Source organism: Bison bison, unplaced genomic scaffold, assembly GCF_000754665.1.
Source record: "Bison bison bison isolate TAMUID 2011002044 unplaced genomic scaffold, Bison_UMD1.0 scf7180017864143, whole genome shotgun sequence".
Taxonomy (NCBI): Eukaryota; Metazoa; Chordata; class Mammalia; order Artiodactyla; family Bovidae; genus Bison; species Bison bison.
Window position 1 is genome coordinate 8,583,633 of NW_011494715.1, and position 17,647 is coordinate 8,601,279.

The 17,647-nt window shown below is 48.0% G+C and overlaps 1 protein-coding gene across 1 annotated transcript in view; it reads right to left on the bottom strand.

Moving 5' to 3' along the window:
• BCAS1 (breast carcinoma amplified sequence 1) overlaps positions 1–17,647 on the bottom strand; it is a 101,686-nt gene that overhangs the window by 33,105 nt on the left and 50,934 nt on the right. The window contains exons 6-8 of the mRNA XM_010840298.1: positions 13,765–13,908; positions 12,496–12,540; positions 2,890–3,054 (exon numbers count right to left, since the gene is read on the bottom strand). Of these exons, the coding sequence (XP_010838600.1) occupies positions 2,890–3,054; positions 12,496–12,540; positions 13,765–13,908 (354 nt within the window). The remainder of the gene's footprint in view (positions 1–2,889; positions 3,055–12,495; positions 12,541–13,764; positions 13,909–17,647) is intronic.

Genomic DNA, 17,647 nt, shown 5'->3' on the forward strand with positions numbered 1-17,647 from the left:
AACCTCCCCCTCACTTCCATACAGATCTGTTTTCTCTGCATGCAAGAAGACAAGACAGGATTAGAGGTGACTGGTTTTCAGTTTCTCTTAACTTCATTGTTTGTGTGACCTCCTAGAGAAATAAAGCAGACGCTGGTGGAAGAACCAGCAAGACTAAAATAAGTGAGTACCTGAGCACCAAGTGCTCCTGACTTCTATTTTCAACAGGAAGAGCCGAAATTTCAAAGAGGAACTGACACATCTGTCATAGATGCCGATGATCAGGAAAGATAAAGCACGGGAGGTTTTTACATTTAGAAGCTTCCCCAGACTGGCTGGCACAGAGAGATGTCACAGTGGCCTGACTCACGCCGCACCCCTCCGAGCACGTGTGCGAGACGCAGGCGCCTCGGCCGCTGCTGTGTGACCCACAGGGCAGGGGTTTCACCCATGTTCCTTAGTCCTCACTCATTTCCATGAGACAGGACTATTACTGTCTGCATTTCACAGATGAGGAAGCCGAGGCTCATGGAGGTGGACCGGGACTCAGAGTCTGATCTGACTCCAGATTTCAACCTGTACGTCAGTGCTCCTCAAACTTCCAACGTTTGCCAACCTCCTGTGTAGTTTCAGCCACATTGCACATACCATGTGGGGCTTCCCTGGTGGCTCAGCGGTAAAGAAGCTGCCTCCCAGGGCAGGAGATGCAGGTTCGATCCCTGGGTCTGGGAAGATCCCCTGGAGGAGGAAATGGCATCCCACTCCTGTATTCTTCCCTGGGAAATCTCATGGACAGAGGAGCCTGGCGGGCTACAGTCCCCTGGGTCACAAGAGTCAGACACGACTGAGCTACTGAACAGCAACGCCCCACCGGTGGCAGCTGTGGCCGAGAGCGGCTCCCGTCTCCCTGTGCGCGGGGCAGCCTCTGAGGGTCACAACTTCAGCGCCCACGACCTCTGCACTCCCCCGCTGCTCCTTGGCGGTGACCGAGTGCAGAGAGCGCTGGAAGCCTGACACAGGACCCCCTGTGCGAGCTCTGCTTGGGCCCCGCTCAGCAGCACCCCCAGCCAGAGGCCCTCGTGCCGCTCTGCCCCTCCCAGGCCCCATAGCCTCTCCCCTCCCACACCTCCCCATGCCCTTTATCCTCCACAGTGGTTTTCCTCCAAGAGATATTCTACACATCAGCTCTGTCTTCATGTCAGCCTCCTGGGGGGACCCCAGTTTACCACTATTTACTCAGCACTGTTAGCTGTTCAGTCGCTAAGTCATGTCCATCTCTGTGACCCCACGGACTGCAGCACGCCAGGCCTTCCTGTCCGTCACCATCTCCCGGAGCTTGCTCAAACTCATGTCCATCAAGTCGGTGATGCCATCCAACCATCTCATCCTCTGTTATCGCCTTCTCCTCCTGCCTTCAATCTTTCCCAGCATCAGGGTTTTTCTTTCCAGAGTTGGCTCTTCCCATCAGGTGGCCAAAGTATTGGAGCTTCAGCATCAGTCCTTCCAAATAATATTCAGGGTTGATTTCCTTATTAGCATTAGTACCATTATCTACATAACTGTTTCCTTGGATAACTTTTTTTTCCCCCAGCTGCAGCCCGTGGCACGTGGGATCTTTATTCCCTGACCAGGTATTGAACCCTCACCCCTGCAACTGGAAGTGCAGAGTCTTAACCGCTGGGCGCCAGAGAGGGCCCCCTCCTTGGATTACTTTTTTAAACTAAATACATGTAACCTCACCTTGAGAAAAATATATGTTAAATCTTGAGCTTATTTAATGTGCTAGTTTTATTTTCCTAATACATTTTGAATAACACATACGATTATTGAAGTAAAAATGTTTGAATAGGAGCCACTTAAATCTATCCCTTGCCACCAGTATATGGATGTAACTTACTTGGAAACTGTTCCCTTCATTATAGTGCTAATAAAATATTTTGTTAAAGAAAAAAAAGAGAGAAATGGATGAGGAAGGAGAATTAGGATGGATCTGCCAAGTGACATCGCCCAAGGTTTTCATTAAGTATTAGTGCTTGTGTTCCGGGAAGAACCCAGAAGGGAGATTTCTGTACAATGGAAAATAAACAGGAAAAGGTTTCAGAAATCCTGCTGGATTCTGGACAGGAGAAGAAACCGAACACCCGCGGCATCTGTGTCCACCGCCTTCCTGGCACCGTGCACCAAGACGCACGGATGTGCCGCTGGAATTGCTCAATTGGCGCTACCAGCTCTATTTTACACTCCCCCTCCCCCGACTTCTTGCTCGTCTTTGGCCACATTTAAAGCAGGCAAGAGGTCTAAACACGTGTGGCAGCTGAGGTTTGCTCGGCAGGAGGATCATGGAATAGCTCTCAGTGTCAGTCAGCGTGCCCACCTTGCTTCTTCGCTCGGCACCTTCACTCTACAGGGAAAACTCAGCGGTTTGCGTGTTCCCCTCACATGGCGCTCTGTGTGCTGCCCTGGTGGTGAACTGGTTGACGGCTGTGGTTCTCCACCAGGAGAGCGAGGTCTCAGGGCTGCTGCCACCGAGCCTCTGCGGCTGGGGGAGGAGGGACAGAGCAGCCCGAGGCGGTCCACAGCGCCAGGGTGGGAGGAACCCGAGGACCCCCCTGTGTAGAAAGCAGACGACTCATGGAACACCACCGCCCTCTGTCCTGAACCAGAGTAATTCCACAAAGGAAAATTCCACTTGTTCATTTCCTTTCTTTCCCACAAAACACACGCTTGCAACACAACAGACGTTGCATTTTTCTCACGGGGTGAGTTACAAGTCTTCAGCTCAGTGGTGAGTTGAGTCAGCTTGAAGAAGAAACTCCATGCATCATTGAATACCGTGGCTGGCCCACCAGAAACCATTTCTCAAGTCATCCTGGCCCCAGGGACTCTCCAAATCTGGAGACTAGGACTTACCTTTTTCCAGAACAGTTTGCCCAGAGGCAGAGAGCTGGGGCCCCCTTTTTCCTTGGCTGTTTCAGTGGGTGTAGAATTCTTGGCGGCCCCCTGGGGCTCCTGGAGCGTAACGTTGGCTTTGTCTGACTTGAGGTTGGCTGAAGGGGCGGCTGACTTTTCCTCGCCCTATAAAAGTCACAAAAAATGTTAATCATCGCAGGGTTTCAAAAGCGAAAGGGCTCTTCTTTACACATGTGGGCTGAGATTATGCATGTTAAGTTTTCCTTTTACAACTTTCTATATTTTCCAAATATACTGTGTGGTTGTGGATTTGTGTTAAAATCTTGGGAAAAGTCCAGATACTTCTTTTGCAAAAATATATAGAAGCATTATGTATCATATTTATGTAAGGAACACATTAGGGCTCAAGGTGACAGAAAGGGGCACTTGGCTGTTAGAACGTTAGTTTGTGCTGAGGCCATGGGTCTTCTTTAGACTGTGGTCTCCGCAGAAAAGTGTTCTGAACGTGCATCTCCAACACACTCGTGTTTGTTAACATGATAAAGATGTACTGTCTTACTGATCCAAAATCTGCAATCAAAGATGGGTTCTAATACATCTGCTTTAGAAGAGAAGGGCTGACGATCTGCTCTCACTCTGCCTGAGAGGTCACTGCAGTCAGTGGCTCCCAACCTCGTGGGCCCCACGCACTGGTTCGTGGAAGACAATTTTCCCGTAGACTGGGGTTGAGGGAAGGGTTTCGGGATGGTTCCGGTGCGTTACATTTACTCTGCGCTTCATTTCTATTGTTATTATATTGTGATATATGATGAAATAATTATACAGCTCGCTTGTTACTCACTCACAGGGTTTTGATATGAGTCTGCAAGTAACTGATCTGTTGCGGTCGCTGCACAGCCAGACCTCTGTGTTAAGGATCGTGGATCTGCAGCTGCTCCGCTGGCTCAGCTCCCTGGCTCAGCCCCTCCTCAGGCCATCGGGCATTAGGCTCTCTCTCACAAGAAGCACCCCACCTGGACCCTCGCGGGCTCGGTTCACAGCAGGGCTCTAGCTTCCATGGGAGTCTCGTGCCGCTGCTGAGCTGAGAAGAGGCAGAGCTCAGGCAGCTGTGCATGCGACGGGAGCCGCTGTAAGTACAGGTGAAGCTTCACTCGCCCGCCGCCGCCCACCTCCTGTTGTGTGGCTCGGTCCTTAACAGGCACGGACGGGTCCCGGCCCTCGGCCTGGCGGCTAGGGACCCCTGACTACGGGGATCTGCAGTCTACAGAGACCTAAAGATCTAACATCGCTAGACTTTGCGTGAGGCACTCGGGACAGAGGTTTGGGTCTGACGAGCCATCCACAAGCCCCACGTCTCCACTTGCAGACGCAGCCTCCTCGTCTAAAGTAGATGCGGGTGAGTGGACGGACACTGGCACGAAGCGCACACGCCGCTCACTCAGGCTGGGCCCCCTGCCTCCTCGTCTCCCCAGCCCTCCTCCTCCTCCCCGCACTCTGAGCAGCCAGGCCGAGCAGCGCGGGGCCATCGGTCCTCCCCGGCGACTGCGCTGCTCCTCCCAGGCTCTCGCCGGGCAGGGGAGGAGCTGGGAGACCTGCAGTCTCTCTGTGTCTCTACACAAGTGAGCGCCGTGTGGAAAATTCTAACACTGGGCTCGTCTGGCCTAACCTCGTCATCTTACGTGTCTCCATTTTAACGATCCTTGGTCCAGGGACTCGTGACACAGCCCTTTAAATCCCCAGGGATGTCGGATCTTTGACTACATTTTCTGATTAAAAGGGAAAAAAAGTCTGAGAGTGAAAACAGTGTGGAAACACTCAAACCTTTCAGAGTATTTCTGATGTTGGAAAGAGTCTTAGAGGCCGTCTAGCCCCATGCCTGAATTTTCACGAAGGGGGACACTGAGGTCTGTGACCCGCCGACACTAGCCAGGGGCACAGCCTGGCCTCAGAACCGGACTCTCCTCTCCGACCTGGCGCTCTCCCTACACTGCACATTACCTCTCTGAAGGAAGCTCACGGATCACTGAACTTTACTGTCTGATGCAAGACACAGTATCTTCTGTGCTGACTTTTTTGATACTAAAAGGGAATCATTTACGGAGCAGATTCTACATTTGAATCAGGAGCTAAAGGGCCAATGTATAGAAATGACTTCTGTGACAGGTGATCCTGGAATAATCCCAGTTCCATTTAAAAACGTATAAAACCGCATAATGCTGGGGTTTAAAATAACCTCTGCCTTGTATCAACAGCGCGATCAAACTGGTTGGGCTCAGACCGTTCTGCATTTATGCGTGTTCCTAACGGTCTGGGACACTTGGTGCCGTTTTACCTCTAAATGGTAATTAAATTAACGAGGACTGGTCGAAGGGGAAGTGCCCTCCACCAACTAGCTTGCTGTCTTTTTCAGAAAATAGGAGGGAGGTATGATGATGTATGCATTTACTTGTGAAAAATGCGATCAACTGCCTTCCATGACCTGTGACGGATACTGAGTGCTGGGGTGACGCGTTCTCATGAAGAGACAGAGACACCAAACAAATAATTCCACAGGCGAACGCAAATTCCAGCTATGATAAGTGCTCCAGGGTAGAGCGGAGGATTTGGTGCTAAAAAAAAGGAGGGGGTGCTAAACTAGATCTACCATGACAGTCAGGAAGGCTTGACAGAGGAAGGAGACTGTGCTGTGATCTGAAGGGCAACTAGAAATTAACTGGGGCAGAGGGGAAGAGGCCCCTGGCCCAGGGAATGGCGTATGCCCAGAGCCCTCAGCAAGCGCCAGAGGCCAGGACAGAAGCAGGAACAGCAGGAGTGGCCGGGCACGGTCCCCAACATCAGCTTCACTTCTGCTCTCCCAGGAAAATCCCCATTTGCTCAAGGGGTCCGTTTTAGACCAGGAATCTGGGCTGGGGGCGGGGCTGACCTCACTCCCATCTCTTAGCGAGCGCTGTTGTTGGCTTAAGTAAGTCATCGGTCCTGCTCACGTCATTACAGGAAATGCTCCATTACTCACTGGGTCCCACACTGTTTTCATTTAAATTCTGCTGCTTTGCTTCCTCTCCTGAGAGGCTGTGTTACCAGCTCAGGGCTGTCCCTTCACAGGTGCTCAGCCCGCTCAGTCAAAGCTGCATGGGAGTTACAAGAAGAAGCTTGGTTCTGGAGTTCTAGCCTTCTACCAGGGCAGGTCCAGTTGCTAAGCCCACAAGACACCTCTGGTTTGGCTGGTTTTGCCTCCTCCCCTCAGCCTCCTGTCTCCCTCAGCCCCTTGAAGAGGGGACTATGGTCCTAGGGAACTGGGCAAAGAGATGTCTAACTTTTAACTCTGATGTAACAGCGATAGAAGGCACCAGTGCCCAGCACCATTGTAAGCCACTGAATGTTGTAACAACGGTCTGATGAGGACGGAATGAATGACTGTGTCCATACTAGTGGTAGAGAATCCGCTTGCTGATGTGGGAGACACAGGAGACGCAGGTTCGATCCCTGAGTCAGGAAGATCCCCTGGAAAAGGAAATGGCAACCCTCTCCAATATTCTTGCCTGGGAAATTCCATGGACAGAGGAGGCTGGGGGGCTACAGTCCATAGGGCTGTAACAGCTGGGCGAGACTAAGCAATGAGCATGCATGCATTACAGTTAGGGAAGTTTTGGTCCGGGCTGGTTAAACAAGGTGCTTGCGATTCCACTGATAAGGGGACAGAGTTGACTTCTGAATCCAGGGTGGGTGATACTCAAACCTGGACATTCAGTCCCGTGTCTCCTGCATTGTAGACAGGTTCTTTACCACTGAGCCACCAGGGAAGCTCATAATAGGTGCATAGAAATATAACTAATGTATTGATGCAATTGTTGACTACGCATCTCTCTGGCCAGACTGAGCTCTGTGAAGGTACGAGCTGTTATGTCTTTGTCATCATTACATCCCTATATCCCATTAGATCCTGTGTGTGGCTCAAAACGGGTATTAAATAAATACCAAATTAATTGATGATGGAGACCACAGGGAGAGACCCACGCAGGATGCTGCCGTGTCGTGTTTCTGCCCATCCACCCCCTCGTGCAGGGCTGTGGAGTCACAGATTGCCATGAGTCGTCCTCTCCCTGCCCACACACCTCCTTGCTTCCCAGAGAAGCGTTCCAAATGGTGTTCTGCCAGCATCAACTGAATTCATACTCTTTGTTTGTGTTACGGTGGAGACTACGCAAGTTCTATCCATGTTTTTTGGAGAAAATCTCCTGAGTAGGGTTGCCAGATTTAGCAAATAACAGTGAGACCACAGGATGTCCTGTTAAATCTGAATTTCAGATCAACAAAGGACAATTTTTTTGCCTAAGGATGTTCCAAATATTGCCTGGGACATACTTATTTTTATACTAAAAAATTAGTTGCCGTTTATATGAAACTGAGTTGAACTGGGTACCTGTTATTTATCTGACAAACCTACCCGTGAAAGTCTAGTGTATTAGAATTGGAGGTTGCGTATCAGAGGATCTTACCTTCCTCCGCAGTAAGTTTTCATCTTCTTTTCACATTTGGGTGTGGAAGAGGGGAAGTGTTAGTAAGATGTAAACACTGTACCAAGAACCAAAAAACAATGAATGTGTGGCAGAAGCTTATGAATCCCGTGAGGTAGCTGCTGATATTTTACTGTCTAACCCACAGAGGAGGCACTGAGCAAACCAGAGTGGGGAAGGGAGCGTTTCTGGGTGTAGCAAAGACACTCTAAATCCACATCCTTTGCGTTCAATGTCTGCAGGATGTGTGACAACATTTTATGCTGAAGCATCATGTGTGGTTAAGCCAAGAGAAAAAAGATTCAGATTCAGCAAAGAAATGCTGACCTCCTTATTATTTATAACAATAAACGTATTCCATTGATTAACTCCAGGATTCTCCATTCTTTTACACTAAGAAAATCCTTTTTATAAGAAGGAAAATTGATCTATAAAGAAACGAACCTAGGAGTTAACCAGGATTGGTAGCCCTTATATTCTTTTAGCGCAAAACTAGAAGACAATGTTTTATCCTTGAATTTGCTTGGATGAGGTCTCCTTTTCGGTCCTGGGTCACAACGAACTCAAGGAGGAGGAATATCACACCTCCCAGAATCAGGCACCAAGGTTCACTGATAGACTCTGGCTGGTCTGTTTTAATGGCCCTTTTTTCCTATCTTTTTGGACGACCGAACAATCAATTGAAGAAAAGATGAACACTTTCCGAGGCAGGAAGGTAAAAGCCAACGAGGCCCACCAAACTGCTGTATAAATGAGAGCAAAGAATGTCTGGGACTTGTCCCCTTAAATGACGTAAAACAAGAGACTGAATATGACTCAAGGCAAAACCTTTGGTCTGCTATACAGAACCCCAGGAAGGGTCACTTCCACATCACCCAGGAGTCCCAGAGTCCTCTCCTTTCCCCACAGGCACCTGAGGGGCAGGAAGCGAGACCAAGGTTTGGGGAAGCCCTGGGAATACGGAACTTGGGTGGTCCACTTGTGGGAGGGGAAGAGACTCTGGAACTTAGCATGAAATGAATGTCATGAGACATGCAGATCTGCCGGGGGTGGGCGGTCATACGCGTCGTAAACTTCCAAAGCTCCCTCCTCACAGGAGCTCCCTGTTCGGGAATTCTGCTAGACTCCTTTGCCCCAGTCTCTGACCCCTTCCAACCAGCAGTTACCAAATCGTCTACTGCATCGGGTAGAACCGCCTTTTAATTTCCCCTCCCCCACTGCAGAATCTCTCATCCGCCCCTTCTCTCTTTGCAGAACAAAATAACTCTGTAGGGAAATCAAAGGGTGGCTCCATAATAGTTTGTTTATGCAAATATAGATTCAGCCAGGAGAGCTTTCTGTGGAGCTTTTATTTGCATACACAGTCCAGGGACTCTCATACCCAGCTGGGGATGTTTTTAAAATAAGTTCATTCAACTTAGTGGAGAATGGTGGACATTTCGAGCAACTTTAGAAGCATGCTGGCCCAAGTCAGGGGTCCTTTTAATTGATGATGGTTTTAGATAAATACTGGCTATTTCTTAGACACGAGAAGAATGAAATCTCTGAAACTGACTTCTCTGTTGTCTTTGCTTGTCAAGAACGTGGAGGCAGAGTTTGTTCCGCCTTCATTCATTGTTTTGCGGTGCCTGAGCTTCCGTTTGGGTTCAGTATAAGTTTAGTTAATACAGGGAAGAGATGGAGCAGAGCACAAGGCGATAAAATCTTGAGGTTAGAAAAGTGTTTCCCAAAGTGCAGAAAGCAGACCATTGGTGGGATGAGAGATGGCTTTGGGTTGAGCCAAGATATGATATTAAATAATATTAAAACCGTGAAAATACTCATCCTTTTTCAATTCTCATCTTTGTAAGACAATTCAGGAGGAAATCTCAGTCTGGTTTTGGTAGAGAAATCTTTAACATTTCCCTACCGTTGGCTAAGTGCCTTTCCATAAAGCTAGAAAGGCCAACAGTTCAGAGCTTAACATGAGCCAGGTAGCTAGAAGGTAATATCTTTTTTATTGCTTATATAATGGTACCTTCTTCTTATGAAAAGTGATTCTGCTTTACAAGTGTGATGTAATGTCAAGTTTCTTTTCAAGATAACCTTAAATAAGGAGTAAGTCAATTTCAATATAGAAATATTTAATAAATATGAAAGTCTTTCAGTCGTGTCTGACTCTTTGCAACCCCATGGACTATATGGTCCATGGAATTCTCCAGGCTAGAACACTGGAGTGGGTAGCCATTCCCTTCTTCAGGGGATCTTCCCAACCCAAGGATCAAACCCAGGTCTCCCACATTGCAGGTGGATTCTTTACCAGCTGAGCCACCAGGGAAGCCCCAAGTAAATAGTGATATATCTCAAAAATGATGGAGCAGGTACGCAAACATTCAACATTTGGGAAACACTGGGTTAGAAGAATCTTAGAACCCTGGTCCACACTAGTAATCTGAGACATTTAAAACTATGAGGACTTAAAAAAAATCACTGAAAATTGTCTCACATAATATTTAATTTCCCTCTAATGAGACCCACCACCCAAGGCTCTTTCTTCACTGAAGAGGAGCTGGGTGGACACAGGATGTGCAGGTAAGCCACAGAATGAAGACCAGGGTTCTGTTTTTTTCCCTCCTAGTTTAACGAGATACAGACCTTATGCCTAAAGAATTTTCTGAAGGCGAGTCCTAGCCTGGGGCTATGCAGGTGCTTTTTCTTGGCGCCTTTAGCCTGGACCTCGGATGTCTTCTGCCCGGCTTGTCCATCAGAGACACTTTCTCCCTTAGACGCCTTTCGGGCAACAGCAGTCACAGCTCAGAACTTTGTTTTTAAACAAAATCCATTTTTCTCTTTTGTTTTAAAGTGCGGTACTCCTGGTTGTCAATTATTTACTGATACATCACCCTCATCTTCCAATCACAAGGAATCATGTGAACACTCTGTCAAACTCTCAGACATGGTTAAAGAGCATTGTCACCGTCTATTTTTGTTACACGTTGATTTTCAACACGGTAACCTATTTAAATGACCCAGATTAGCGCAACTCTATGTGCTAAAGACAATGACAAGATTTTTAAGCTTTGTCTATAGGTCATGAAATAACCAGGTGAAAAAACTTTAAAAATGAAGAAGAGAATGCAGTCCCTACTGGATGGCTTTAAATATCTAAATGCTATTGTCATGTGAAAAAAAAAATATATATATATACCTGAAGGTAAGCAACTTATTTTTGCATCCTGGACTCAAGGCAAATCCTGCCACTGAGTGGCCTTCATTCTCAAACTGATCTCCCCTTTTTTGGTATTAGAAACCTCAGGGGAACAGTATTATCCACAAAGATTCAACTGACTTCTAGATGGGCAGATCTCCTAGGCAAAAGATGTTTCTAGAATGAGCCAGTCCTCTGAGCCAAAATGAGACAAAATTGGGACTAAAATAGCCCAGCTACAATTATTCAGAATTGCTGACTCAAGTCACAAATGCTGGGGGATTTTGAGTGTGCTAAAAATTGCCCAGGGCCAAATGAGAAGATGGACAAAGGTTTCAAAGGCATAAATCTAAGAACTTCAGTAGAAAACATGTCCAGGAGGCAAGCGTGAGAATCAGGTTGGAAAGTCTGTTTGTGGGTGTCACAAGCAACCTACATTCACAAAACCCTCTTTTGAGATCCAGTTGCCTCAGTAATGAACCCAGCCCTCTCTGGACAGAAGCATGAGATTTTTATCTCTAGGTACTTTCTGCTGGGACCACATTCTAGGTGAGGCAGGAGCAGCTGATGAGAGGGAGGGCCCCACGTCACTCAGAAAGCCAAATGTCACACCCACACACCTTACTGTTTCAAACAATGCAAGACGCAGAACCCAAAGAGAAACCCGTGGACCCAAACATTCACTGAACTTGACCCTAGCAGCCTTGTAGCAAATAAATAACTTTATAGGAAAATGCACGTAGATGCCTCAGATATATCTTTTTTTTTCCAATGGAAAAAGAAAATTCTAGAGGAACCAATCAATACAAGGCAAATGTAATCCTGGTGTTCAATCTGTCCTGCAGGGATTAGGGAAATAGGGATCACCTACATTTGAATAGAACTCCCTGGGTTTAGCAGGCATGGTCACACATTCACTCCTGGGGGTGGGGAGATAGAAGTTTTATTGCCTCGGTTTTACAGATGTGGAAATTTGGGTTCAGACAGGTTAGGATCACACAGCCTTCAAGTAGCAGGACTGTGGCTTGAACACAGGTCTTCTGAGACAAATTCTAGGATCTTTTTCATAGCTCAGCCCCTTCAAATATGGGAAGCAGATGGACCAAGTTGGCTAAGCCGTTTGTTTGGTCCCAGTGGCTTTCAAAGCACTTTCAGTCACCAAAAGGAGGACAGAAGACACCTCTCTGTCACCAGGGTCAGTTATCCTCGTGATTCCCGGGAAATTCAAACCATGTGTCCTACTGAAGAAAACCGGCTCTGTCCAGTGTAAAGGGAAAACATCTCTAGAAAGTCGCCGTTGCAGACAAAATGTACTTTGAGAGAAACCAGCTGAATTTCTAGGATGACAGTGAAAAAGGGCATGCTCTCCAGGGCATCCTAACCCCTCCATTTGGCAAATGTCAACTCGTGGCTGTTTCGTGCCACCAAGCAATTGCCATGGCAGTAGAGATTATTTTTTTTTTTCAAATGACATGAAAAACCAAGCAGGACATAGTTTTTGAAAACCAAAAGCCCAGAGGCTTACATCTGCTTTAAATTGAGTCCCACCGCTTTCTCATTTCCAGTGGCTTTTACTCTATTCCCTGGGTCTCTCCACACACGACGAAAAAGTCTAAGATGCTATATAATTATTAGTAGTCTGTTCTAATTCTGTGCAAGAAACTGGTTTTTGTGACATTATTTAGCCACAATTGGCACATATTTCAAGTTTTCCACCAAAATTTTCATTCAAATACCATTAACATAAATGGAACATTTTAAGGACGACCTAATGGCAGTATTAAATTGCTAAATATGTATATATGTATCTACACACACACACAAAATTAAAAAAACAAAGAGGACAGAAACCCAAATCCAGTTCCACACACAAACCCAAATATAAACACACTTCAGGCTACCTACCGTGTCTTCTGGATCTTTTTTAGTTTCGGCTTTGTGAGGCGAAACCTTAAAAGTTTGAAAAAAACAGATGTTACAAACCACAGCTCTTTAGGGTGATTTTATTTATTTATTTTCTCTCTCTCTCTCTCTTTCCTTTCTTTTTTTGGCCTTGCTGCAGAATCATAGTTCCCCAACCAGGTACTGAACCCAGGGGCCCACAGTGAAAGCATCAAGTCCTAAACGCTGGGCCCCCAGGGAAGTCCTTATTTCATATTTTTCTTTAACACAGTCCAGTTTACTCTACAGGTAAGGAATATAATAAGAAATCCTGTTAATGCCTAGGTATAGAAAAGTTAATGAAGTTAATATTTTATAGTGAAATGCATCAGATCTTATACATTCACCCAGAGCTTGACTGCATTCAAGTGTGTCTCCTGGAAGGCCAGACTTTCCAGCAAGGCTCCCACTGATCCAAACAAACATACAGCCCTTTGGTGTTTGTCGCACACTCTGTTGATTTTTTTCTGTTTTATCTTTCAAAGCTGGTCTTTGTCTTTGGAAATAGCCCAAATGCTTGAAGCTCTCTGTTTAATTATGCATGCACTCACTCAGCCCTTTTCTGAGTGTCTGGCACGTGCCAAGCTGTGGGTCCTGAAGAGTCAGAGATGAGCAAGCAATGGAAGGCGTGGGTCCCTGCCTCAACCCGATGAGAGCTTTAGACGTAACAAGATAGAAAGTGACTTCTACAGTTCAATTTGCCATTTGAGTGGCAAAAACACTTTGACAGGTCAGCAACTCAGGGAAGTTTTTTCCAATTATTTTTATAGTCAATGACCATAAGACACCAACTGCGGTAGAGTTCCATGACCACATGGCTCACGTGTACTGAAAGCAAAAGGAGAGGGGCAGCCGAGGATGAGATGGCTAAATAGCATCACTGACTCCACGGAGGTGAATCTGAGCAAACCCCAGGAGACAGTGAAGGACAGGGAGCCTGGCACCCTGCAGTCCACGGGGCCGCATGTAAGTTGGACACGACTTCGCCGCTGAACAACAGCGTGGCTATGGTTTGGTCACCTGCCATGCTTCTCACAGTTGCCAGCAGTAAAGGCTCCTTCGCTGAAAGTCAACTCCCTTACGAAACACCTTTCCCTGTTCTCCAGGGTCCGGCTACACCAAGATGACACCCCGTTTAGAGCAGTGTCATTCAAGCCCGTCATTCTTAGAGCTAGCAAAACTTTCTCAAATAAGACTTAGGAATAGAGTAGAAAAGGAGTTGAAATTACTTACCAGGGTTTTAAAGAAGCTCATGATGGAACTGTTCTCTGCCTGGGCGTCCTCCTTTGCAATCTCCAGTTGCTCAGGGTCCCCGGGGACAGAGCAGCTCACAGTTGGGACGTCCTGTCCTCCCTTTCCCTTGCCGTCAACTAAGTCCTAGGATCGAGACAGAGTTTTCACGGTTGCAACTTGTTGAATGTGGACTCTCAAAGCAATATTTTTGCTTCCCGCCTCTTTCTCCCTTACCCTCTAATTCCAGCCATACTTCTTCTGCCCACGGGGATGCAGAACAATCAGGGGCTTATGAGAGTCACTCTTTCCTTCCCCGCCCCCTCTTCCAACAGAATCAGCATCTGCAGTCAGTCGGAGGGACACTGTCCGGAGCCAGAGGCGAGCAAACACGGCAGGGCGCGTCCCAAACAAAACCCCTTTTCTCCCAGCTCTGCAGAAAGGCTGTGCAGGACACCAGTGCCCTGCGCTCCCCCGGTCTGATTGTGGGAGATCCTTCTATGCGGTTTCCCACCGTCCCCATGGTGGTGGATTGTATCAACTAAAAAACGCACTGATGTTTTAGAATCATAATTCCGACTTCAGGATCTGGGAGTTTGTTGGTGAAAAGCTGGGGCACAGGGATGGACGTCCTCTTCTAACCCACCCAGGATGGCAGGATGCTTGCCAAAGTGGCCTTTTTTGTTTTCTTCACTCCCACGACCTTGGGCCAAGCCAGGTTACTTCCAACCCATGCATTCTGCAGGCTTGGGCTCAAGTTTTATCCTTCGCTGAAATCTCTCTGGGTCACAGCACCCACAGGACCTGTTCCCTTCTTTGGGTTTCTAGATCGCCTCCCCATGCCGAATCACTTGGCATAGAGGTTAGCCTAGTGCCAAGGACCAAGCCAGAAGAGTCTGCATCAGAAATGGGGCTTTCTTTGGAACTTCCCTGGTGGCCCAGTGGTTAAGACTCAGCACTTCCAACACAGGGGGCGTGGGTTCGATTCCTGGTTGGGGAACTAAGATCCCACATGCTGCATGGCATGGCCAAAGAAAGAATGGGGCTGCTTTTTTTTGAACAGCTATGAAAATATATAAACACATTTTGGTGAATATTTTAAAAGGTAATAATAATGTGTGTATTCCACAGAGTTTTCCTCAGTTCCAGAGCTCTCTCTAAATGGAGCAGAGCTTTTTGTGAAATGCCTCTGAAAGAGCTGGAACTTCATAAAACCCAACTCAGATCAGAGCCACAGCTCTAAGTTCTCAGCTTTTCTAGTTCATCCCAGGCAGAAGGAGTTTTACCTGGGGGGAGATGCCCCTTTAAACAGGTTCTAATATAACTTCTTGTTCATGCTGTGTGCTGTGCTCTGCTAAGTCCCTTCAGTCGTGTCCGACTCTTTGAGACCCCACGGACTGTAGCCCGCCAGGCTCCTCTGTCCATGGAATTCTCCAGGCAAAAATGCTAGAGTGGGTTGCCATGCCCTCCTCCAGGGGATCTTCCTGACCAGGGATTGAACCTGGGTCTCTTACATCTCCTGCATTGGCAGGGGGGTTATTTACCATTAGTGCCACCTGGGAAGCCCTTTCCTGTTCATATTCGAAGTCTAATATGAGTTGAATTTTTTGATAATTCCAAGGTGTAATTCAGATCCAGGTTGTGAAGTAGGTTGATAAAGAGGATGGTTGAAAATTTTGTGTCTAGCGGATGAGTGGCTTCGCAGATGCTAGTGGTGAGGAACCCACCTGCCAATGCAGGAGATGTGGGTTCAATCCCTGGGTCAGGAAGATCCCCTGGAAAAGGTAATGGCAACCCACTCCAGTATTCGTGCCTCGGAAAACCCATGGACAGGGAGCCTGGCGAGCTACAGTCCACGAGGTCTCAAAGAGGTGAACATGACTGAAGCACCGTGGCGCTTAGCATGTGGTGCGCCTGTGTGGGCGATGATCTGATTTTAGGTGGTGCATACACATGGACACATACAGATGCATGAAGTTATTCTTTAGGAGTGTCTGTTTGGAAAGATACTTCTTTGGTACAATGAACAGTTTTGCTTGGGTAGAGTTGAGTAGAAAAACTTTAGATGAAATATTAAATCAAAAAAGTTACATAAATCATCAAACAGGTGTGTGTAAGATGAGCCAGCATGGATGAGATACCAGCAGTAAATCTAATGAAGTGCCCCACCAGGGCTGCTGGAGCTGATCCTTGGAGAGAGTTGCTTATTTCCACCTACTCACTCATTCGCCTTCGTTCAGTAACGTGGTGGGGGAATCCTGAGCACTTGCAAACTGTAGAGCAGCCCACGGTGTGAGAGCCGCCCGGAGCCAGCCCGCCCAGGCTCCGCCCTCTGCTCCGTTCACACCCTTGCCTTTCGTGTTCCCTGATGTCTGTGTCTAGAGTGTTCATGGGCCGGAAGAGCAGCACCTGCCTCCGAGGGTCGCTGGGGTGTCAGTGGGATGGTCCGTCCAAGGGTTTAGCGCGTCTGTAGCACACAGTGTCGTTTTGCTGTTTAGTTGCCAAGTCGTGTCTGACTCTTCGTGACCCCACGGACGCAGCCCGCCAGGCTCCCCTGTCCTCCACTATTGCTCAAACGCATGTCCATGGAGTCGGTGATGCCATCCAACCATCTCATCCTCTGTCGTCCCCTTCTCCTCCTGCCCTCAATCTTTCCCAGCATCAGGGTTTTCTCAAATAAGTCAATTCTTTGCATCAGGTGGCCAAAGTATTGGAGTGTCAGCTTCAACATCAGTCTTCCTGATGAACATTCAGGACTGATTTCCTTTAGGATGGACTGGTTGGATCTCCCTGCAGTCCAAGGGGCTCTCAAGAATGTTCTCCAACACCACAGTTTGAAAGCATCAAGCACACAGCAAACAGTCAATAAACGCTGTTGCTGTCGTCATCACTGTTAGGTTACTGAGCCTCATCTTGAGCCTGGTGAGACTGACAAAGTTGAACCAGAGACGTTCCTGTCTCGAAGTGCTTCCAGTCTCACCGTGGATAAAGGCTGGCAAAGAAGAAGAACCTGGGTACAAGGAAACACGAGTCCCACGAGCCCACTTAGCTGCCGTGCAGAATCCGCTGGGCAGCATTTTACACCAGCGTTAACACCCAGACACTCCCTGAACCAATCTGATCGAATGTCTGGAGGTGAGGCTCAGGCATCATCATTCTTAGAGCCTCTGGGTGATTCCAGTGTGCGTCAAGGATGAGAACAGCTGAGCTAGAGGGACGAGGAAGGGTTGGAGATGGAGCAGCATCTGCCCTCGGCCCTGGAGCCTGAGCTGTGGGTGGACACGTGGGGTGGGGAGGGCTGGGGTGGAGAGGAGTTTCAGACGGCAGGAAGGACATGAAAGGAAAGGATGAGGTGGGAACCCAGGTGGGAAGGGCTTCAGGGGCAGGTTATTCAGTTCGACTGAGATCCAGGGGGCAAGACAGGCTTCCCAGGCAGCTCAATGGTAAAGAACCCGCCTGCAATGCAGGAGACCCCAGTTCAATTCCTGGGCTGGGAAGATCTGCTGGAAAAAGGATAGGCTACCCACTCCAGTATTCTGGCCTGGAGAACTCTATACAGTCCCTGGGGCTGCAAAGAGGCGGACTCGACTGAGCGACTTTCACTTTCTTTCTCTGGTGGTCCAGTGGTTAAGAATCCACCTGCTGAACAGAAGGTACGGGTTTGACTGCTGGTCCAGGAAGACCCCACGCGCCACAAACACTGAGCCTGTGTGCCAGAGCCCCGCGCTCGGCGACAAGAGAAGCCGCCGCAGTGAGGAGCCCGGGAACCAGAACTAGAGGCGCCCCCGCTCGCCACAACTAGAGGAGGCCTGCACGCAGCAGTGAAGACCCCGAGCGGCAGGAATAAAATAAATGAACAAAAAGTTTAAAAAGATTAAAAAGTTTA